This window comes from Rissa tridactyla, chromosome 10, assembly GCF_028500815.1.
Source record: "Rissa tridactyla isolate bRisTri1 chromosome 10, bRisTri1.patW.cur.20221130, whole genome shotgun sequence".
Taxonomy (NCBI): domain Eukaryota; kingdom Metazoa; phylum Chordata; class Aves; order Charadriiformes; family Laridae; genus Rissa; species Rissa tridactyla.
The window spans coordinates 2,563,063-2,586,925 of record NC_071475.1 but is presented as its reverse complement, the minus strand read 5'-3'; the positions used below and the strand labels follow the sequence as shown (position 1 = coordinate 2,586,925).

The window sequence follows — 23,863 nt, the reverse complement described above, 5'->3', positions numbered from 1 at the left end:
TCGGATACCGCGGGGCTGGGGTGACGCAAGGAATGCACAGATTTGATTCACGAGATTAAAATCCAAACGCTAGAACTCAGTGGAGCCCCCAAAGGGTTCTGGTAGCCAGCCAAATAAGAATAGCAGAGCAGGATATAAAGCTTATTATCTATTTATATAATGTTAGTAAAGTCACTACTGTAAGGACATGTTCTGTTCTGGCATCTACTCTTCAACAATGAACATTCAGAAAATTAGAAATGGTTTAAAAAGCTGGCAACAATAACTAGAGGGATGAAGAAAAAAATTAAGAAATTCGATCCGTTCGTATAAAGTAAGATTGGAAGGTATTTTGATCACGGTATGTCAAATCCCTGGATCAGGACAACATTTGCAGCAGCAGAACATCCTCCAAGAGAAATATATTGAAGTGCAATGGCCGGGAACCAAAGCGAGATGAACTCACACACAGGGTTGGGGTGGGTTTTGTGGTTTGTTGGTTGGTTGTTGTGGTTTTTTTGAGAGGGCAGTAGCTGCTCAAGTAACTTACCTACAGAGGTGACCAATTATTTTTCTGAAGCTCTTAAAACAAGACTTCTTTTTTTCTAAAATACATACTTAACTGCTTGACATTATGCTTCTGATGTTGAGATCAGCCGGTGAAGTTTTACGACTGTGATATTGAGAAAAGCGATCAGATATGAGTTTCCTCTACCTTTACCAACAACTGGAAATGGGAGCCCCTGATAGCCCTTCCCCTGAAACCTTTAATTGCTAATTCACCTTCGACTTCAGGGAGCCTTTAGTCCAGTACTGGGAGCACCCACTGTTTTTAAAGCAGTAGCGGGTGCAACCCTCTCCCCAGGCAGAAGAACCTGGCCCTGTGGGCAAACTTTGGCTCATGAATTTGAGCGAGCTGGCACAAACTAAAAACCCAGGAAGACAGAAAGAACGGGGAGATCCATACTGCAGCCCAGTTCCCCACCAAAGAAAGGAATTCCGTGTCCAGAAGCACACACAAAGAGGGACTGGGAGGAGTAAATCGGCTGGATCAGGGGAATTCAATGCAGCTCTTTGCTGGGAGCAATCACCCTTCAAACAGATCCAGAGGTACACACGAGAGAGAGGGGGAGGGAATATGGCTTCTAATTCTTGCATACGATCAATTGCTATATTAATGGAGACTCAAAATCTTGAGACAGTTGCTAATGAAATACTAACGGTGGATGAAAAGCCACAGGGGAAAAAAAAGGCCCCTGGTGGAAAGCAGCCAGCCCAGTTGCAGAGCCAGTGCAAACTACGGTGGCTTCCCAAAAGCCGTTGTGGTGACCTGGTGTTTTAAAGCACTCAGATGCTGCTGGTGGAATGAATCTCGGCAGTGGATTTGCCACGGCGAAGATGCAAGCTGAAGAAGTGATTCTTACAAGTGGTAGAACCCTACAGATTAAGGCAGGAGACATTCAAAAATCTTTACATAAAGCACACTGAAAATTTGAACAAGTAACTTACTTCAGAAGACTTGATTAGAAAAAGAAAAATAACTTCAGAATATACCCCAAAAAGACATGCACAGATGATTGATTACCTTTGCTTCAGCTGTCAGTCATTTGATACTAAACCTCACTAAGACTGTTTTATGAGAAACCTTTACAATATATTGTCCAGGTTCACAGTTCTCCATTTAGCACCAAAAAAATCCAGAGATTCTGCAAGAAGGATCAGGCTAAGACTCTGGAAGAGCGCCTTTAATTGTTACAAGGAACAGGAAAATTATGCAATATTTTTTATATTTTGTGTATTTATATTTTTAAATAAAAGGCCTGCTGTTGTAGTCCCCGTATATGTAGAATTCATTTAGAATTTAAAAAAAGGTGCCTCCGTCAGGATACCAGGACAAAACTGAAGAAGTGTTCAGATATTTTATCATATTAGACCTTCCAAATTGAACTAGCTCAAGTAAAGCAACTCTCAGCCTAATTTTTCTCGTTTGAGGAACCTTTTTAAAACCTCAGACTTCAGTGCAAGCTCAGGGCACTTATTTTACAAGTAGACTTCGAGCATCTGACATTTGTGAGAAGCTGCTCTCGTTACAGTAACTCCAAGGCTTAGCTAATCAAGCCTCACAACTAAAAAGCAAGAACCTAAATATGAATGTAAAAGAGCACACACATTTACTACAAACAAATGCAACAAAAACCAGAGGTTTGTGCATGGAGTGCTTGGAAAATAACTCCTCTTGCTGCTTTACTATCAAAGCACTGAAGAACAGCAGCTTCCCGGTTATCCAATCCTTCTCCAGGGATTCTCACAAATGAGTGAACTGTGCATTTTAGCTCATTCTTGATCATTTTGAACATGCAAATGTCAGGAACTCCTGGGAAAGGCACTGTATTAGGGAAGCACAGGTATACTTACAAGCACAAACCCCCATGCAATGTGTACTACGCACCTGTGTCTGCAGTATAAATATGCATGCATGCACATAATTAAAAAATTAAGTTAGAAATCTTTCTCCTTTAATACAGCCATGTTGGGTCTCAAATTTCAGCTCTCTGATGCTCTAAAGATTTCTGAAAACACTTGTCTTTTATACCAGGACAAACTTATGTCTTGGGCAGCGTTGCTCGGTACGGGGCACCAACTGGCAGCGCAGCCCGCCCCAGCGCTGGTCCCAGGGAGCTCAGCACCTTCCCCACCGCCAGCCAGGAGGGAGCACTGCTCCACCAAGCCCCACTCCACCTCCTCACACCACGACTACATGCTACTGGGAGGGAGGAGGGAACAGAATCTACTGGAAAAGAAACAGTAGCTGTATAGGAGGGACAAATCGGGAGCTGAAGATGCTAAGGAAGAGAGGAGGCAGCATCAGGCTCCCGTCCCCAGGAAGGGTTTTCCACTGCTGCCCCGCTCCCTGTGCCCACTGCTCCTCCAGCGCCACTGCCCCGCCACAGCAACAAGCCACTCTCAGCTGTGAACGCTTCTTTCCCGCTCCCCCCGACATGGCAATAATGCTCCCAAGCCTTTCATCACGCTCTCCTCCCCCCTTTGCTTTCTGAAAACCACAGCCAGGAGAGAGATCAGCTAGACAAAACCTTAAACCAGTGCAAATGTGAAACACGAGGTAAAAAACAAAGTCTTTTGCTATTACTGGACATGCTGCAGACATTGTGCCTAGTAACTGTGGCAATATCTAGCACAAAAGAAACTTAACATGAATCTTTTGTTTTTAAATGACATTCAACTCATGCATAGGGAGAGTAAAGTTATTTTATTAAATCATGCACATCACGTGTGTTAGTGCAAATAGTTTAATCTGTACTCCAGAAATTCTATTGTATTTTTATATCTTTACAAAATAGATTTAAAACAATTATTTACTTTAAAAAATGTAATTCTGAAGTTAAGCATTTCAGAACAATATTTGCAATAACCTATATACAAGAGGTACTAAGTACCACTGGCATACGAGTGTTCTGTGGTTGGATGGCTTCCTGCAACTGAAAAGGATGAAATGAATGAACTAAATGACAATATTTATTTTCTACAAGTCACTTGTGGACTATTTTTTCCAACTAATAATCCTCCCATTAGCAAATCCCACGTAACTTAAGATAGAACCTTTAATTAAAGGACAATAACCCTTAAAACCTCACAAAGTAAATTATATGCTAAATTTCTATTTAAATATTTAAACTATCTGTCGATTGCCATAACATTTTTTAAAGCCAATTCAATTGCTGAGATTACCTCCCTATTTTGAAGTTTGCTTTAGCAGAGCCATTTTACTTTACCATTCTTTAGCATATTATTTAAGTCTTTAATAAACTTTTTTTGACAGAACTGTTGAGCTGAACAAGACAACTACAGTCTACATTTAATTCAGCACTAACTACAGTGATTCCCACCAAAAGTCAGCAAATAGCAATAGTTATAGTACTTAGATAAGGAAAATAAACTTTGTAATGGGGACCACTGCATCATACTTACAGCCATGTGATGAGGATGCACAAAATTTTACTACCAAATTGAAATCACCTTGACCCGACAATACATCATATTAGGTATATGATTTCAGTTTTGTAGTATTTTATGTATCTTAGATTTATTTTTTTTTTCAGCTAATCACAGACTTACTGTAGCAGTTCTCTTAACAAAGTTACGCCAACAAATGCTTATCTAAAGAGCTTCTCCAGCTCAAGTCAAAAAGTATCAAATGACTGAAAAAATAAATTGATACATGTGGTATGTGAGAAAGTATTCATACTTTTAAAGAACGCATCTCTTTAAATATATGAAATTCAATAAATTACATTCAAACTAAAGTTAACGTAAGTTGAATCACTGCACTATGTCCATCAAATGACCAAGTACTTGCTCCCAGAAATACCTCAGTTCACTCAAGAACACACACATGCTTACACTCGCACACGCGCACACGAAATACTCTAGGCTGGTCTTCACCATCAATATCTCTGTCTCTTTAAGGCTGGACATGAATTGTGTTTATTTCCAAAAATCATTAATAAAGCAATCCTTATCAAAGAAAAATACGCTTCCTTCAAAAGGCGTGGTAAGAGAAGTTTTCTTAAGTCTTGTTCCCAACAGCTCAGTGACTAACAGCAAGTAAAATGGTATACTGGTTGGTTTTTTTTCAAAAAAAAACAAAAAACCAACAAAACTAAACAAAGCAAAATCGTACTGAAAGGCACTGAGCACACTGCATCTGTTTTCCAAGTATCTGCAAGGTTACTTGGCTTGGGTGTCCAAATCAGAAATGTGTTTTTCCTTTTAAATCTGGCAATCAGATTCTAAAGTAAGCGTCCACAACCCTAGCCGTTATAAATAATTTGGTACCAAGAAGCCTACTTTAGGCCACCATTATAGTATTCAGAATCCCAACGTACTAATTTAAAACTTGCATGAAATTGTAAGCAAAAATATTGCTCACAGTATGATGAATCACAATTTTATTCCCTCTTTATAGACAGATACATTTTATACAGTTTAAAGCAAATGACCCTACTGCTGTTCTCGCGCAGAGCTGTGCTGTATTAAGAGGTAAAAAGGAAGAGAATTAATCTGTTTTCCCTCAGTATATGAATGTTGCCAGCTTCTAAAGGGAGGACGGTGTATGGATTCAACAACAGTTCTCATGGAGAAGCTCTGGTTAGGCCTGGGTACAGCACGACGGCTGTTACAGCAACCAAAGCTGCCATCACAGGCATCCAAGGCCATTGTCTCTGTGTGGAGAGAAAAAAAAAATCAATATCATATTTGTTCTAATTCATACTAACCAGTTTACCCCGTGGTTCCTGCAAGTCCTGAGTACCTGTTGGTAGGCATCCCTAGACCGTTACCCACGAGCCCTGCCGCAGGCTAGCCCTGACTTAGAGCATCACAGTAACCCGTGTTTCTCTAGCAAAGGCAACTCCACGACTCTTCGTGACTGCGGATCGTCAGGAGAACTTTGGGCAGTCCCGTATTTCCAGCTTCATTACTGCACGCACCTCAAAGGAATCTGCTATTAAACACGTGAGGGCTTAAGATGTTTAAAACATCGCTTGTGCCAAGTAATCGCAAGACACTTTTATGCAGTACTGGCATCTTTAGCTTTTGAAACTTTAAATCCAGGTCTATGAGGTTAGCTTGTAGCAGATCCTAACATAATTTCAAACGGATTGTCACAACATTTAATGACAAGAATAGCATTTTAAGAGGAGGACAGCGAGAGACGTTAGAGAAAATGCAAGCTGAGAGTTCAGGATACAAACCAACCACCTATTTCTCATCTTGTCTCTTTTTCCATCTTCTTCATAGCAACAGTGAGAAAAATTAAAGTGTTTAGAGCCAGAGAGGAATTTCTTAGTCCATAAACAGGAACCAAAGCTTGTCGATTTTTATTGTTATTTAGAGGCAAACTCTTCATTTTCCACAGTTAATTAAGCAATTAAGTTCTCTTACAGGCCCTAGCATCGCAGCATTGTGCAAAAGGTAGCCCATTTGCTAAAGACAAACTGAGACCAAGTTAGAATAGGCACATTCAGAACCGGTTAGAATGAAATTCATTGTTAGAATTAAAGAAATCACACAGATGTTAAATGATTAGTTGATTGCTCAGCTCATCAGTATCAACAGAATGGCATATTAAATGAAGGGTTTGCTTCAGGTAAAAAAAAAAAAATACCTGTGAGCATTTCACCATGCACTATTTTATACAGAAATGGCACAAACAGGTGAGAGGGACAAACATACATTGACTGAACAGTAGTGCTTGTACCTTTCGCTACCACAATGGGCCGTAACACCAATACAGGAAAGCCAGGATTAGGCCGATGAATACGGCTGGGACGGGTTGTAATATGGAAGGCTAAAGAAGGGAAGGGATATTAAAAATCACTTTGTGCTATAAATCAATCAGGTAAAGATGATTTAGAGAGGGGGGAAATAAGTCAGTGAGTTTTGTTTTAATTGAAATGTATTAAAGACATCTAACACAATACAGCATGATCTAATCTGGTATACAAGTTAGTACACCGTTCTACTCAAATGAACAGGGATGTTTAAAATTAAAGGGAAGTAAGCAGAAAATGTTCTAAGAAACCTCTTGCAACAACTTGGAATTTAGCACTTGGAAACAATACAAATCTTAAACTGATTTGCCTGTATCTTACTCATAGTTGGTTTTAGCTTTTTTAAGTGACAGGAAATCCCATCTGGATTCCTTAAGGCAGAAAGACTCACACCAGATATTGAATTTTTCAGCTACTTCTTCATTCCTTGCAAGTTAGCCTTTCCCATTTTCCATCACCAGCCTCCAGGAAAATCAATCTTTTTCCTCCATCAGTGAATCAATTACAACTATGTCCACAGGCAAACCCCGCAGTTCAGACATTTCCGTGAGATTGTAACATGACTGTACAATCAACACGGAGTTACTTGAAAGCAGGGAAGTACGTTCCTATTAGAGACACCACAAAGATCAGCATCTCTGCCAGGTCATCAGCCTTGGCACCAAATGCAATCCTGAAAATCGATCAAATGCCGCAGCTGGGCCAAACTACCAGCTGGCAGGATTGCAGGGTTCATTGAGCTTATGGCCTCGTTAGAACCACCTACATTCAATTACCTGTAAACTACTCCACATTCTAGATGGGCAGCCTCTATGCTTAATATGATAAATTAAAAGCAAAAAAGGACCTAATTCCTTTTTAAGCTGTCCTTGGAAGACGCCTGCTTTCTCTGTATCCTAGCCTATATATTCGTGCACACACACAGACACACAGAGGTTAAGTTCAAACCATGCTAAATATTTCCTTAGAAACTTTTTTTGTGCTGAAGCCACCTTGATTTTGTTCAGTCAAATAAATAAATAAATAAATTCGTGCTCGAAGACTTTCTAAAACGTTGTGATTCATAAATAAAATCTCATCCTGTTATGAATTTGTACAAGTCAATCATAGAACCTCCAATATGGTTCAAAACAGGAATCTTAAGAGGTATTCTAGTCTCTGCCATTCGATTCAAATTTGTTTTAATCAAGGCAAATATTTAATAGACAAATTATATGTAACTATTACGGTCATTTTCATGCAGGATTATTTTTGTGTCGTTGGTGCCACAAATCAGAGTGCCACCTTCCCACAGAAAGCATGTTGGTAGAAATAATCACAGCAGTGTTCAAAAAAGTGCCAGAAGTTTAAGTCAACCAGAGCAGCTAATGTTCTCAAACCATTCACATAAACAAATCTGTCATATAAAGCGCATCAGGAAATAATCAGTGACTATAAGCATGCAAGCACAAGTAGTACGCCACACACTGCTAAGCGTTTCAGAACACACCACTTTTTTTTTTTAAAGTAAAACTTAAGTATAAAAACTTAGTATGTAAATGATATCCCAAATGGAGTACAATAGCCTTGTCTTTTCTATCATTTGATAGTTCACTGAGCAATTCTATGGATTTTTTTATTATTTCTTAAATTTTTTTTTAACTTTTAAAGGCATACGCATTTATGGCTGTGGTATCTTGGTAAATGAAACAGATGATAAATATCCACCACATTAAATGAAATTGCCTCCAAACAATTAAGTCTTCCCCTTCACGAACTTATCTCCTTATTGTTGAGGAGCATTTAACTAGGTGCTTCATCAAAAAAGTGCATCTTGTATCAGCACATGAAGATATGCAAACTCAGATACTGATGGGCTGCAAAAGGGAACAAATCCCACAGCGGGAAGTCACTGTCTGTGGGACACTGTCCTCGGAAATGAAGTAGCAGATAACGATTCAAGCATAAGGGGACAACAGCACTTGAAAATTTGACCTTGGAACTCAGCCCAGTATCCATGATGCTTCAAATAATCCACAAGACAGGCGTGTTTTACATTACTCACTGTGAGTAATGCTTGCTTGCACAGCAAGTTTGTCCTGCAGGTCCTTATATAGTTGGATGCTCTTCACCATACCCTGACCTCCAGGCTTCAACTGTCATAACTAAATCCTCCTCTGGAAGCAGATTTTGGCAACTGCTGTGGTTCCTGATTTTATATAAATACTCACCTCAAATTCTTCCTAAAGGTTCCCTTACCTTACAAGCTTTTCCACTTTTATCAGATGCTCCAACTCCCTTCACAGTATTTCTTCCCTCTACTATCCCCCTTTTTCCACGGATCATTTAATCCTGAGGTTAATGTTTTTAACAGAGCAGAAAATCTCACATTCACAACTATTTATTCAGTGTGATCTCTTCTACTAGAATTGGAGGGTTTTGGTTTGGTTGGTTTTGATTTCTGACTACTTTAGTAACTCAATATTATCTGAGCATCCCAGAAGAATTCTAAGCAGGGAGCAGGTTCCACGAGAATTACAGCATCATATTCCTGAAAATATGGTTGAAAAAAGCGAGAAGGGCTTTGAATTCTTTACATCTTTGACAGCTCTACTATGTTAGAGGTTTACATTCGGTAATGGGCTACAGCAAGAGTGTTCACACAAGCTTTGGGCATCTAGCAGCCAGATTATTTTTGAGGATGGTATCTGTAAAACTTTCTCCATAGTCAGAGAAGCAGTTTTCTAAAAGGCTATTACAGAGCATCCATTATCCTCCTGGTTTATACTGTCCGCTACAGGAGTTTTTCACCCTGCACTGATCATAGAGGCATTCCAGGAAGACAATAAACCAGCCATCCCAGCGTAGTAAGGAATCTCAAAGTAAGGCCATGACCACCTTATAACGTGTCTGACACACCCTTAACATTTGGAGGATTTCAGAAGTCTCACTATAAAAAAAAAAAGTTGTCCTTAGCTGTAAACTCAATTCTAATGATACAACTCTCAAATTAATTTTGAAAAGAAAAGAATATTTTCATTAGTGAATAGAAAGGACAGTTCAACTGCACTGTTTAAAGCATGAGCTGATCAGGGATAAACCACCATTAAGAAGCATGAGCAAGAGTAAGGAGGGAACATCCACTGTAATAAACACTAACAGAATAAAAGCATCTTGAAAAAGGTTGCTTAATTTATTTGGATCCGGGTTTCTCAGCTTTTACCCATGTATCGTTCTCTGAAATTAAAAAGTTTTGCTTAGCTCTGGTTCAGTAGTATTTAAAACGGAAGTTTTCAAGAGAGCAGATATCTAAGACTATAGTTAAAACTGTCACACAGCTGGGAATTTAACTTGCACACGTAATTGTAACCGTGCAACGACCTGCAAATTTGCACAGGTAGCACCAGAAGGGAATTTTGCATATGATATGGTACACAGCCCTTTTTTTTCCTTTTTGTTTTTTAAAGTCTGTCCTTTTCTATTTGACACTTACATATTCCCTCAATCAACAGAATTGCCAGTGTCATAACTTGAGTTCCCCAAATATTTTGTACAGACTTACGTTGTTTCCTTTTTCTTGTAGCAGCTTCAGGTTTTCTTTACATTGTTTGAGTTCTTCCGCGAGTGACTGATTTTCTTGTTCAGCCACCTCATACTTCGCCTTCAGCTCCGAGAGCAGAGTCTGTGTTCTTTCATACTAAAGACAAAGAGAAAACAGTCTGCAGAAAACAGTCTGGACACCCAACATGTGCTTACGTTTGCTTAGCACATGGCTTCCTTTCCTCTCATCCGCCCACAGTAACTCGCCTTGGATCAGTGCTCCCTCTTTCCATAAAAGCAGGGTAGAAAAATCTTGGTTTAGACTTTCTTTTTTTTCTAAATTAAGATTTTTGTCCCTGATTTTGAAGGGCTAGGATTACTAAAACCAAGGAAACATGAAGAAAGAGTTAGGCCTTAATTCATCTCTCCTACCAAACAACTACATATTACCTTATAGGAAAGGATAGTAAAAACTATGAAGACAAAACAAGAAACAGGGGAACACGGAGTCCTTTATGTTTAAATAGTGATCTTACACCTAGGCTATAGTTTAAATACCTACACCAATCAAATAAGTGCAAAAATCAACATTATGTATGAATTCAATCAAACCCTCTTCCCACACAGCAAACTCAAACGTAAGGGTAAGAAAGGCATTAAAAAATTACTACGCCTTATTGCTATCATGCCATAATCGTCAGTGGGGGTCAAGTGCAAACAATATTGTGTGAATGTGTCCCATATTCCTACAGCAGGGGCAGTTTCTCCTTTTTCAAACTCACATTCCGTTTTCCTACAGATCACAAGCTCTCTAGTAGTCCTCATGACAGGGATTAACAAGGACAGAACCCATGACTTTCAGTACTGGCCTTTACCACAAATTAAGAGATCAGGCATCTTTACGAGTGCATTCGATTACAAAGCCACAGACTAACATGAGTGGGTTTTTCAAATTCTGAAAATGGTAAGGAACGTGGCATGGACAAATTAATGCCAGAGCAAGGCAAAGGACTGCAAAAGAAACTAAAAGCAGTGACGGGGGAAAACTTTAGTCAAAATGCTCATAAGAGAAAGCAAGTAATTGTTGGAGGCTACAGCTTTCTTCCAGACATCATCTTCAGAGCCCAGACAGATGAAATATGTGCTCAAAATGCTCCCTGTTCCTTCTGTACTTACTAATTATCTTCAGCAGCCTAGAGATCCAGTAAGATTAATGAAGACCTTTGTAAAGAATGTGTAGTTCCGTTGTCAAATAAGAGTTTAAAGCTATCTAGGAAGATCATGCTGACTAAAAAGAATTAATTTTGCTTCATAAAAGTTAATGAAACTCTATACCACGATGTTCAGGAAGACTCTGAATAAGGATTTACCTACCTGAACAGCTTAAAATTAAATTCACTAAGGTAATGCATGGAAGTAAACTTTACGAAGTTCCCAAAACACACACAAGTAATTTTGTCTGAAATCTTCCTTTTTTGATTTAATGCCCAGCTTATCTATTACTAGCTACCATAAAAGTACTCATAATAAAAGTATGAAAAACTTTAATTTCTAGAACTCTTACATTTTTCCTTTTCTTTTAGCTTAAAAGTCAAAGTCATTGGGCATCATATTCTCTCAAAACAGAAATAAAGTTTTCCGTTACCTCTTTCTGAACATCTTTTGCTTGGCTCTCAGCTTCACTGAGTTGGCTTTTTAGACTAGCTGCATCCCGCTGATGTTTTTCTCTCAAAGATCCCATCTGAGTTTCAAGTTCCTTTCGAGACATTTCGAGAACACTTATATCGCTGGTCAGCGCTAAACTCTGCTTCTGAGAGCTGAAAAACAGAATCCAATTGATTCCCTCATGTGTTTTAAATTTAAGGAAACAAGAGATTTTTTTTTAAAGCACTTTTCATCCTCCAAAGCTTCACACATTATTTTCATTTAATACGGAAGTAACAGCTTAGCGCAATCGTAGAAGCGCAGATCACCATTGTCTCCCTATACAGAGCACGGACACAAAAGGCTGGCCGTAGTTTTGCTTTTAAATATATACACACAGCTTAGTGTGTATAATTAATTATAAGATATAATTTAAATAATTTATAATTAATAATTTTTATTTTATTTATTATTTGCTCAGTATTCATTATATACTCCAAAATATTTTGAAACAAATTTGTAGTGAGAAGTCTGTCCAAGATTGTTAGAAGTATTTTACTTATTTACACACATGCTTCTTTGCTTACTTCAGTTGTATAAGCTAATAGCTAGTATATTCTTCAAGTGTTTAGTAGAATTGTGTAACAGTCCCAGAAAGCTCTAAATTAAGCCATTAAGAACTTCAGTGTAATAACCAAGTAGTGTTGATTCGCGCCTGTGCAAGGCAGAAGCAAAAATGAGGGAGAGATCTTGCATAACCCCATTATGCAAATCCTGTATTTGCTCATGTGAACTTACGTATGAAAAAATACAAGTGGAAATCAGGGCATGATGGAACAAAAAAGAAAGGTTTGATTCCTGTAAAATAACACATTACTTCTAGAAATGTTTTACTGCAGGAAATTTCCACTTTTTCCAATCAGATCTTACAACAGTGAGGAAGCCAGAAGAAAAAAAAAAAAACAAAACCCAGGTATCTAGGCACGATGGTAAAATTCACATCTCGAATAAAACTGCTGTCCCATATTTACTTTGTTAATTAAATTCTAATACCTGAAACCAAACAACAACACAATAATGGTAGAAGGAGGAATAAGAAGGGAAGTTGCTTCCAGGCAGAATATTTAGATAGCCTTTAGAATGTCATCTTCAAAAAGCAAAAGAAATACAGTAAAAGACAAACACTCCTGCACCCTAAAATCCCTCCCAAAAGATATTATGGTGCTTGCGATAAAATAATTTGTATTTTTCTGTTAAGCAAAACATGACATATAATACTGTCCATCATTACTATTTATAATGTGACACGCTTCCATGAGACACCAGACTATCTGAGAATCATTTTCCAACCCTGAATGCTGAGAAAATTTTAGGTTAGGAAATCCCTGTCATTTATCATCTTTTTAAGTCTAAACACTTTCACAATGCACACTTCAAAAGTTCTTATTAAAAGCAGCAAAGTAAGTCAGGTTACCTTATGACGATATAACATGACTGATAAGCAATACAGAAGCATTTGCAAAATAGAAAAAAATACCTTAATGTAACAATTTGGCATGAAAGTGTGCTCTGCGCAAATACTATGATATAAATAAAATTTCAATACATTAAAACACCATTAAGACATTTAGTACCATTTTGGGGAATAAAAAAAAACAACAGAAAACCCCTCTTCAGCTACTGTGATGCATTCCTAGACAAACCCACTGTGCCCTTACCTAGAAAGCTCCTTCTCTTGTCGCTGAAGTTCAGACGTAAGCGAAGTATTTTCCTTCCTTAGTGTAACACATTCGGCTTCCAGAGCACTCCACTCTGCCTTCAACTTTTCAAGTTCACCTGCAATGAATAAAATTTAATTGAATTGAGTAAAATTATTTCATGACTGCTTCAAGTATCACTAGCTAATAAATGGAGGAAAAGCTGGTATAGTCGTAAATCTCAAATATATTTGATTATAATCAAGTCACATGAATTTTCTCACAAGCACCTATAAGACATTATCGTATCTTCTACTGTTATGAGGTTTGTGAGCCATTAAACAAGCTACTGCTTTTTTTTATGCAAGCTTTTTCTAAGGCACAGAGGAGTAGAAAACAGTCTGTTTACAGGTCTACTCTAGTATTTCAGAAACAGTGACAGGAAAGCGTATTTGAAGAAAATCTCCCAGGCTTGAAAATAGCACACAACTAGAATCACTAGTTACCATGCCTCTGCTACAAGGAACAGAATGTTTAAAGCAATAACTAAGGGTGAAAACAATACCTTTGAAATAAATCAGTCCCTGGTAAAATAGATAAAAATCAATGTTACACAGGTCTTAGCAACACAATGACAGAGACTGGTGTCTCAACTAGAAAAAGGCTTCTCTGGCAACTTCAGATTAACTGATTCAGAATTAAAGCATATTTTACATGTGCCAGTTTCTCTGTGACATGGTCAAAGTTTCAGTATGAGCTCTTGAACTCTATTAGCAGATTCTCCAAGGGCTGAAGCGATGGGCCTGGAGCAGTGGCCCTCAAGCAGCCCTCCTGAGAGGTGGGTGCATTACAGGTGAAGTGAAACACAAACGAATGAGCCCAGGAGCAGCCCTACGCTGGCTCAGCACAACGCATTTGTACATCTCCACATTATGCGTCCAGAATAAAGCTTTACGTTTATTAACATTTTTATGTTAAAAATGAGATAATCAACAATTTTATCAAGCCACAAAATACAGTTATGTGTCTCGAGTGAAGCTACGCATTTATGGGCTTAAGTTCTACAGAAGGTACACAAATCCTTTTGGAAATCTGCATCAGTATCAATCCCCCAAACAGTAGAAGTTCTCCATCTTTTCTAAGTGGAATTGTAGTTGGTCTACTTTTGATACCAAAGAGTACCTAAGCTAATTTAGGCACAATTGACAAGCTACTATTTAAGGAAGTATACGAATCAGCTTTTCTAACACTACAAGCCTTGATATATGTATATAAATACACATGTACATATATAGACACAGTAAACATCTACAGAGAGACAAACAAACGGTGATTTGAATAACTGACATTCATCAGACTGCGAAGGATGCTACTGTTAGCACTGGTCCGCAACATCCTTTTAAACAAGCACCTTTTAAGCGAGTAGCCTCTTCCTTCTGCTGATCCTCACACTGCTGACATCTGAGCTGAAAGCTGGCTTGCAGACTGACAATTTCTTTTTCGTAATCTGAGGCATCTTTCCGCCACCGTTCGAGTTCCGCTCGCACTGTTTGCAGCTCATTTTGCAACGCAGAAATATCTGTATCTCGATCTGATGCTGCTTTTTCCGCGACTTGTTGAAGTGACAGAATCTCATTTTGAGCACTGACTAGTTCATTGCGAGTGCTTGAGATTTCACTCTCCTTTTCCTCACGAAGATTCTCAATATCTTCTTGCAATCTTCGCAACTGAGCTGGAAAGCATACATTAACATTAATATTTTTAAAAACTGTATTTACAGGAAATCTAAAACGCATAACTCCCTTTTTCAACTTGTTGATGTTTAAATGGACTAAAGAATCCTAATGCAATTGGAAAAGGTATTAATCTTATCAAATGCTGTACCCTTAAAGAGACACGTATGTGAGGTTGTGTATTACAGAGAGTCAAAGGAAATAGAATTACAGTTGGACAAAGCTTTCTTAGACAGGGTTGTGTTTCGTGTTGGATACTATAGCAACTCTCCAAAATCCGAAACCAAGATTTAGATCCAACTTCACTGTAAGCAAAACACGTATTATAGGAAAACGACACTGCGGGGATTGGAGACAAGAGGAAAAGCAAGAAAGCTTCTGTGACAAGCCAAACAGTTGGCAAAGCGACACGGGAAATGTTTGCCTCGTCAGCAGTTAACTTCTGATGTCTATAAATATTTGAGGCACAGAGTCTAATTTCTACTCCAGTCTCAACATGTAGTAAAGGAAATAAAAATTACTTCTTTGCATAAGGCCTTTTTCAAAGTGCATGATTAATTTTGAATTGAAAGGGACAGCTGCACCGAATATCCTGAACTATAAGTCATCCTTTAGCATTTACAGTTTACTGTAAACGTGCAGCAGTCACACACACAAGGTTATTTCAGATTGCTGTACGAAGCAAACCTAAATTATTCCCATTCAAAACTGTTTCATTACTAAACACGTCTCTTCTCTGAGCACAACTATTTTTCATAAACACACATGTGAATAGAATCCAGTGCAAACAGTTGGAAAAAAAAAGTACAGTACAGAGGAAAGGGAAGCATGAAAGAAAGAACAAAAGTATAGTTAAAACCCTGACTGATGGAACCAAAGTGCTTAATTTGCTCAGCGCTTTTGTTTGGCTTTTTGAAGAACACATACCAAAGTTCACATGTATTTCATTGATTTTTAACATGGAAAAACACAATTACTAAGTTAATGAAGAATAGCTCTGAGAAGAAACGTGTTAAGTTCTCAACATCACTTGAAAACCTAATATAAGATACGGCAGATGGTCAGAATTACACGTTTAAAGTTACACGTTTCAGAAGCACAGGGCAAAAAAAGGACGGTGTAAAGCACAGGGAAGACAACCAAGGTTGAGTAACCTTCATAGATGTCTTGTATTTATTTTTGTTCCCTCAATCTATTATAGAAGATGACAGGGAGAATGTGAGCGAGTCAGGCCATAAACTGACATAGCATAAAAACTACTCAAGAGAGACTTGCACTTTCATGACGACTGCATTTGATGCTTTTCAGTAGCTGCAGATACCGTAATATCGGTAGAATTCATATGCAGGTACCAACTAGAAACTTTTTGTTAGCTGATGCACAGTGAAGAAAAATGCAACTTCCCCCCCCCCCGACCTTCTCCAAACAGGCTCCAGCAGGACATTCAGCTCATTAGATAAACTACAGAACTTACAAGTTACCTCATTCCACACTCTGGAGGAAAAAGACAGTATGGGGAAAAAGCATGATAGTTACTCTATACTGTAATAGATAAGAGCTGTTATAGACAACAGTAAGTTAGATTTCACAGCAATTCTGTGTAAGATGAAATGGCTTCTGTTCCATAACAAAGACAGTCACAGCATGATGGATTTTTAAATAGATGTGAGCAACAGGAGGCTTACTACCACCTCAGTTGTTTGGAAATAGTTTCTAGAGGCTTACACTAAGAGAACAGCAAACAAAGTAGTAGATGAGAACAAGCTGACAGTAAAACACCACATTAAACATTAACAATTGCCCTTCCACATATCCTTACGTTAGAAGCCTCGAACCTACCAAACCAATATGCTAGGAAACCACACGTTTCTAAACCACTGAGAATTACGACTTGCTAACACAGCAAGTGCCCATTAATGAGCAAAGGAGTAAGTTTTTTCAAACTATATCTTCTTGATATTATTTTCTTTATCAAGCCAACCTAAATTCCTGCTTCTCAGTAATGGCAGTATTTCAACGAAATGTGTTTTTTTCCTGCCGTCTGTATTGTTGCCGAACAACTCTCCCTTTAAATGTTCAGGTGTGAAAACAAGCATGGTATAACTGAAAATCCAAAACACGTAACAAGCGCTTCTGAAGTTTGGTGGAATTGTAGAAATAATTTACAAAGAAAAATTACTACCAAGAATATTGGAAGGTTTCTGAAGTATTCCAGTGCTTCAGAATTCAGGGCAATTAGAAAGAAAACTTCCATTACACCTCTTACTTAAGTAAGCCATTACCTCATCTAAACTGAACGTGTCTTTTTTTTTTTTTTAAGTAAGTAATGACAAGTTACTTGAATTTCCTTGCTTTACCTATCTGTTCATCTAAAGAACACATGTAAAGACAGGATCTCAGTTGTTTTTGTGGCACCTTCTCTTCCCTATGACAAAGATACAAAGCCATGTAGCACTGGCTGGTGTAAAACATTGATTCCATGAAAATCCTTTAAGAAATGTTACTGCATGAAGCCGCCAGGATTTTTTTTCTCCACTACAGTTCATAGAGGCTGCCAAGAGAGAATCCTGACATCTTGACAACTTTTCTCAAGTTGTGAGATGTGTCACACCCTAAAAGCTTGGGAAGCAGCAAGCATACAGTGAACAGCAGAAGACCCTCAACTACCACGGAGAAAGAGGAGGAGGAAGCGTAAGCAAGACCTCACTCCTGAAGGGTTCAGGAGACAAAGAGTAATCTTCAAGAGTAATCTTGAACTTACATTTGGCTCTGTCAAGCTTCTACTTGAAATCTTTTTTTCCCCTCTCAAAAAAAAAAGAGAATTATTTTTTCTGCATAGAAGTAACTATCAAATCTTCATTTCTAACTTTTTCTACAGCGATTCTTTACTTGCAGAATTTTCATTATTAGCAGGACAAGATTCAAAATTAAATTGCTCTTCTTGTTCTGAAGATGAGTATTGCATAAGCCTCTCTTTTTTACAGGAGCAATGGCAGAAGATGTAAATATTCTTTGCTTTCATATAAACCAGTGCTATCAGTGTAACTGGTATATGACAAGTACCACACTCCACAAGAAATTACTGCCCATAAAGTAATTTGGTAAAGCTGTCTTGAATTCCTAAGAAAGTGAGGATTGTCAGACCATCCACCTGTCTGCTCCTCTGCCTTCCAACCATTTTTCAGTCCAAACCAAATGATACGCTGACAAAGGTACCAAGGTACGAAGCTCCTACAAGTTTCATAAGAACCAATGGCTGAGTAGATGTTCAAACTAACGCTTGCTCTAAGGAAGAGTCATAACGGAACCCTGATTGATTTTAAGGCTAAACAGCTTCTTGACCAATGAGCTCACTCACGTGCACAGGCTGACAAGTTAATGTGATACAGCATACGTGACACGAGTTGCATCCTGTTATCATTATTTTGGACTGAAAAAAAGCATGATCCGTCATACTTTCTTTTCGAAATAGCACAGATGGTGTCTCTATTGCAGAAATTTTACTGCATGCCCTGAGGTTGGATGCAGATCTGGAGTGATAAAATTATTTAAGAGGATTCTACCAATGAAGTGAAGAGACCGAGTAGCACAAAAAATAGACTAAACCTTCTGAGTGCTCTGAAGATAAATAGTCACAGTAAGAATCCCTGGATCGTTCAAAGCTGAGGAAGACTGAAGAGAGAGAAAGCAGAAGAGACATCTGCTACAGACGTCTTCAGCTTTTTCTTAGTTATGATTAGAACCAGAGGAATCGACAGGAAACATCTCACAATATAATTCAAAGATACGGTGAAAGAAATCAGATTTAAAACATAAACACAATTAAAATTTTCCTTTATTAGCTCTTATGATGCCACAGAAACAGCCAAAGCCATATATTTTCCCCTAAAAGAGTGGGGTAAAAAAAAAATAATTTCCTACCTTGCAGAACATTTATTTGCTTGTTTGATTCTTCAACTTGCACTCGATATGCTTTTCTCTCTTCTTCCAATAGCGCTATAAATGGAAGTGAAAATGCACCCCAAAATTTTTGTTAGTAAGAAGTATTTCAGCTGCGTAATTAATTTTAGTTACAACTTCCCCTTAAACTGAAAAGATTAAAACAATCGTATTATTTCAGTAAGTTATCAAAGCTAGTAACTGTGTAAGTAGTTTAATAAAAAGTTAATATTAAGACATCATTCCATTATTGTGGTAGTATTACGATTAATTTGAAATTAATATAATCTGTTGCCTGATCCAAAAACTCCACGTGTGCTAAATGCAAACTGGTTTGGGAAGAGAAAAAAAAAAAGCTGTAAATGTAGCCCTTAGGGAACAGTGACCAATATGCAATTAAACTGGACTATACTATTTCCTGTCAAAAACAACCTACGGTTTTCTGAGGATAATGATACAGCGACACATCTGATGGGGTGATCTAAAGAACTACCACTGAATACATTACATTATGTGCATTATCTGACTGAAATACAGGTTAATCAGTATCTGTAGATGAATATATTTTGCAAGGATGAAATATACAGAGTTCGTGTATGTATTCAATACTACGAAAAGATTTTTGGTTTATCTTGAACATAAAAGTCAGAGCTCAATCAGACTGTATATGAAGTTTAGAAAAAAAAGCAAAAACGTTTCTGACATTCTGTGCAGGAGATGGGAACGCTATGAAACAAATATATCTAACAGACAGTCAGCAAAACTGGACCCCCTTTTAAGACTACCTGACAAATACAGTTTTAATGGATACCCTACACAACCAAGTTGATCTGGGTCTCACCTTGAAGTTCAAAGCATTTTTGTTTACTTGTCCTAGCTAGCTCTTGGGCTTCAACCAGCTCCTTGTGCAGCTGCTGAATTTCTTGCTTAGCCTCAGTCTCTGATTGTGCACCCTGCAATTCATCTGATAAAAGAACATTTTCTTTAAATCATAAATTTGTACAACATCTTAATTTGCACTGCCATGTGATGACTGGCGACTTTTTATTCAAGTCATCTGAAGTTAGTTAAAGTAAACTCAAAATTGGATTAGGTAAATATTAGCAAAAAATATTAATATACTTCTAAAAAGGAGGAAAACATATACAAACTTAAAAACATTCATTATACATAACATGCAGCATGAAACAAAACCAAACAAGATATAGGGAGTTTTTAAAAAACACTGTATAGATTGGCAAGGATTCCTGGATTCACAAAAATGAAGGAACAACAAGCGTAAGACGACCCTTGACTGTGTTTACAACGTGTGTGTTCTGAAAAGGAAGCTGCTCCAACCCTCTCTCCCGGCTCACGCTTATCAGCAACGCGTCCCCTTCGCCCCCTGCCTCCCGAGCCCCCCGTCCTGCGCCAGCACCCCCACAGCCCCAGCCTCCCCCCGGGCTGGGTGATGCCAGGCAGCTGCAAGAGATTACGCACAGAGCTGCTATTAAATGCTTTGCTACTGCCAACGGGCTTGCTACCGTGCAGGCTCGGCTTCCTCCTCTCCCTCTGCAGACCGTAACGACAAGGAAAGGAAAAAATCTAGGGAAATCTTGTAAAACAAAAAGAAGAAAATCCCACCCTCCTTATTTCGTTCGGTGGCCTAGTGAATGCTAAGCTAAATTTTGCCCTTAATTTTTTTTTGCCACTATGTCTTAAAATATTAGGTATATCTTTAACACGATCAGATATCCCTGCATGTTATTTAAACTCTAAATAATAATAATAATGCTCTCCTCCACAACTAAAATGATATTAAATACCTATTGGGCTTACAAGAGAAGACTTGCAGTCACAGACAAATTAAGTACTTTTACAGCTCAAGTTTTGGAGAAATTAAAAGAGGAAAAACAAGTATTTGTAACTAACAGCAGTGTCCTCTAATGGGGACACGCTAGAAACTAGACGCAGTGACAACGAGGAAGGCTGATTATTGCCTGATACTCCAGCCTGCAGTATCTGCAATGCCAGGAACCGCACCAGGAAACTCCCATTCACTAAATTTTCCTTGAATAGTGTCTGTGCGGAAACAGATCTCCCACTGGGCGCCAGCAGCACTAATTGGTAGAGGGCTAGCACTTTATATAAAGCCAGTTAGGTGAGAAAGGTAAAGGAGGGAATCAGTGAAAGAAGTCCAGCTGAACATGTTGGGAGAGGGAGAATGAAAACGTAGATGTGCTGCTCGGCTAACTGGCTAATAAATGCCTATGGCTACAGGCCACATGGATTTAAGATAAAGGCACACTACTTTGAATAAGAAGCCCAAAAGATAAATTGGTTCAGTTGTCTGAACCTTTCACTAATAAGAAAAAAAATAGATACAAGCTGTAGTTTAGTTTGTCATTACACTTTTGACATTCACTTTTGACTGTAGACATCACCAATAAGGTAGTTTAAATTTTTTTTTGCTGTTTTCTTCATTAAAGTAATTGTTTATCAAATTATGCTTAAGTATTCATACCGTGTCCCTCTAAGAACAGAGGCTGTTTTTCCTGTGCTCACAGTAATGAATTGGTGGGATTGAGTGGAGCTGAGGGCACACATGTGCTTTTAGATTTTTTCAGAACAAAATTATGAGAGCAGAAAGAACAAAGAGGACTACATATTTCATCCAAATACTTTCTTTTATAGTTTACTAGAGTTCTAAATTCAAGTCTGTCTTTACTGAACGTGTTTTGTTCTTAGCTTCTCATGGATAAAGACTTGGGGCAATTAGATTTTCAACCCTCCTTAATGAGACTGTTCAGAAGAAATGGACGAGGAAGTTGACAAATTATGCTCAAATCACGCCTGATAAAGAAGCTGTGTCCCAAGCCCAACAATGGACACCCTAAATGAACTTTCTGGTGGACAGTATTTTCCAATTAATTAAATTACACATCATAAAAGATAACACTGCTTCAAAGGAGATGAGGAACTCGACTTACGGGACAAGATATTCAGTTTAGCAAAGGCACAATCAAGGTAAAAACCCTTTCCTACTCAAATGCAATAGAAAGCCAAGAAATACCAGCACGAGAAAATAACAGCTTTTCAGTCTTACCCAAACTTAAAATTTCTTTAATGCCTTTTAGTTCAAAGCAAACACAATTTCTGTGCTAACTCGAAAAATTTCTTTAATGCCTTTTAGTTCAAAGCAAACACAATTTCTGTGCTAACTCGAGTTTTGAAAAAAATTCCTTAGCGAGTAGGATTGCTCTATTTCATAAACAATAAAACTACTAGATATCATCAGGCTTAAAATTAGTTCCCTCAGGAAGAAAAGTCACATCACAAAAACCTGGTTTGAGAACCAACGTAAAAAAGTTTGCAATTAAAAAAATATTTGAGCAATTTCCAGAAGCACTCAGCACTGGACTAACTGTTCCCAGAGAAGTCTAAAGAATTCTGTCATTAATTACAACAAAGCCCCCCCCCCCCCCCCCAAAAAAAAAAAAAAGGCAAATACAGCACTTTGAAAACCCTCATTCATTTATTCTACCTTATGGAAAATTTTCATCTGTGATCAAATTGTTTTCCATGTTACAACAAAGGTTCTTAATTAACACCACTTTGTTTCACACACACGCTCTGAGGTTTTCCTTAACATCAACTTTACTGGTAGATTTAAAATTGTTAAAGAAATTAGCACGATCTGTACAAATGAGTCCCAAAGCACACAAAAATTTCTTCTCCTTCAATCTGGCCCAAGAAAAGAAGTCTAACCCGTGGGTCGGTTTTGGGGAAAAATGACCATTTCCAAATCATTAAAGAATATGATGGTGTGTGAAGGAATAATTTGCAGTTTTAGGATCTATAAAATAAAATTGCAATAAAACCAAAAGAAAAGCAAAACTCAGATTAAATTAATATTTACAAACATGAAGATATTAAGCAGGCTCTGCTTATATGTTTGCCTTTACGCTTTTGTTTTGATACCAGCGATGATACAGAACCGCACACGGGCTGTGGTCCTAAGTGAGCCCCTACCTGTCTGGGCCGGGCCTGCGGCAGCAACCTCACGAGCAGGCTGGTATTTCTCCAAGCCTCAGAGTAGCTCACCTTCCGAATTTTGTGGGATTTCCCAGGTTATTGAGTTAATTATTTTCAGAATACTCAGGTGAAGTCAGATAAACAATTAAAATCCTGAGTTTTCTTCAGCTTCATAAAATCTATAGAAACTGTATCATACATTTAAAATAAAATATTGGGCTACTGCAACATAAAACAACTGTTCCAAACTTTCTCGATCAACAGACCAGTGCTGATTTTTCTAAATTTCTTATGTAAACTACCACTATTCAGCAAACCCTCAACTGAAAACACTTTTTATTAAGATTCCACAGATGAGTTTTGTAGTTACTATGAAAATAGAAGGAAGCTGATAAGAACAAGGTAACTAAGCTTCCAATGACATTTATTGCTTCTTTCCATCTGTTTAACATTTACCTGGTTTTAACATTGCAATAAGTAGTCACAAACAGCCTGTCTAAACAGAAGCATCCAGGGAACTGTTATTAATGGCTAATAAAGTCATTCACCTTGTGGGGGGGGGGCGGGGGGGGAAAGCAGTTCTACTAATCTGTGAGAGCTTTGAGAGCTTTTCCTCCTCCCCGTCGCCAGACTCCAACTTGTAGAAACTTGAAACAAATCCTGAATGCACTCAAGGTTTATTGATGGAAAATACACTTGGAGGAAACCATGGCAATTAAATGTCTCATCATTTTCTTGTTCCCTTAATTTGTTTTCTAAATTCCAACAGTCAAACAAAAAGGAACGCTGCCTTTTCCAGCGGCCATTTCCGCATTCCAAACAGCTGCCAGATCAGAAATGTTCTCACTCTTCCTCAATTATATGACTGCATAACAAATCCACTTGAAAGTCGTTCTGTGGCAAATAAGATCCTTTTTAGGGCAAAGTCAGGCATATGAAGTAGCTCTCTGACAAAACCTCAAACAAAACTGTGGGTTTACAGGCTCTT

At 38.1% G+C, this 23,863-nt stretch overlaps 1 protein-coding gene across 39 annotated transcripts in view; it reads right to left on the bottom strand.

Moving 5' to 3' along the window:
* Positions 1–4,636: 4,636 nt before the first annotated feature.
* SLMAP (sarcolemma associated protein) overlaps positions 4,637–23,863 on the bottom strand; it is an 86,330-nt gene continuing 67,103 nt past the window's right edge. For 23 of the 39 annotated variants that reach the window (XM_054215698.1, XM_054215705.1, XM_054215709.1 and 20 more), the window contains 7 exons: positions 19,703–19,825; positions 18,844–18,918; positions 14,601–14,921; positions 13,211–13,328; positions 11,494–11,665; positions 9,871–10,005; positions 4,637–5,219 (listed from right to left, as the gene is read on the bottom strand). In XM_054215698.1, the coding sequence (XP_054071673.1) occupies positions 5,130–5,219; positions 9,871–10,005; positions 11,494–11,665; positions 13,211–13,328; positions 14,601–14,921; positions 18,844–18,918; positions 19,703–19,825 (1,034 nt within the window). In that variant the 3' untranslated portion in view covers positions 4,637–5,129. Of the gene's footprint in view, positions 5,220–6,256; positions 6,347–9,870; positions 10,006–11,493; positions 11,666–13,210; positions 13,329–14,600; positions 14,922–18,843; positions 18,919–19,702; positions 19,826–23,863 lie in introns of all 39 variants that reach the window. The other 16 variants (XM_054215700.1, XM_054215701.1, XM_054215712.1 and 13 more) reach the window with 3 other exon arrangements.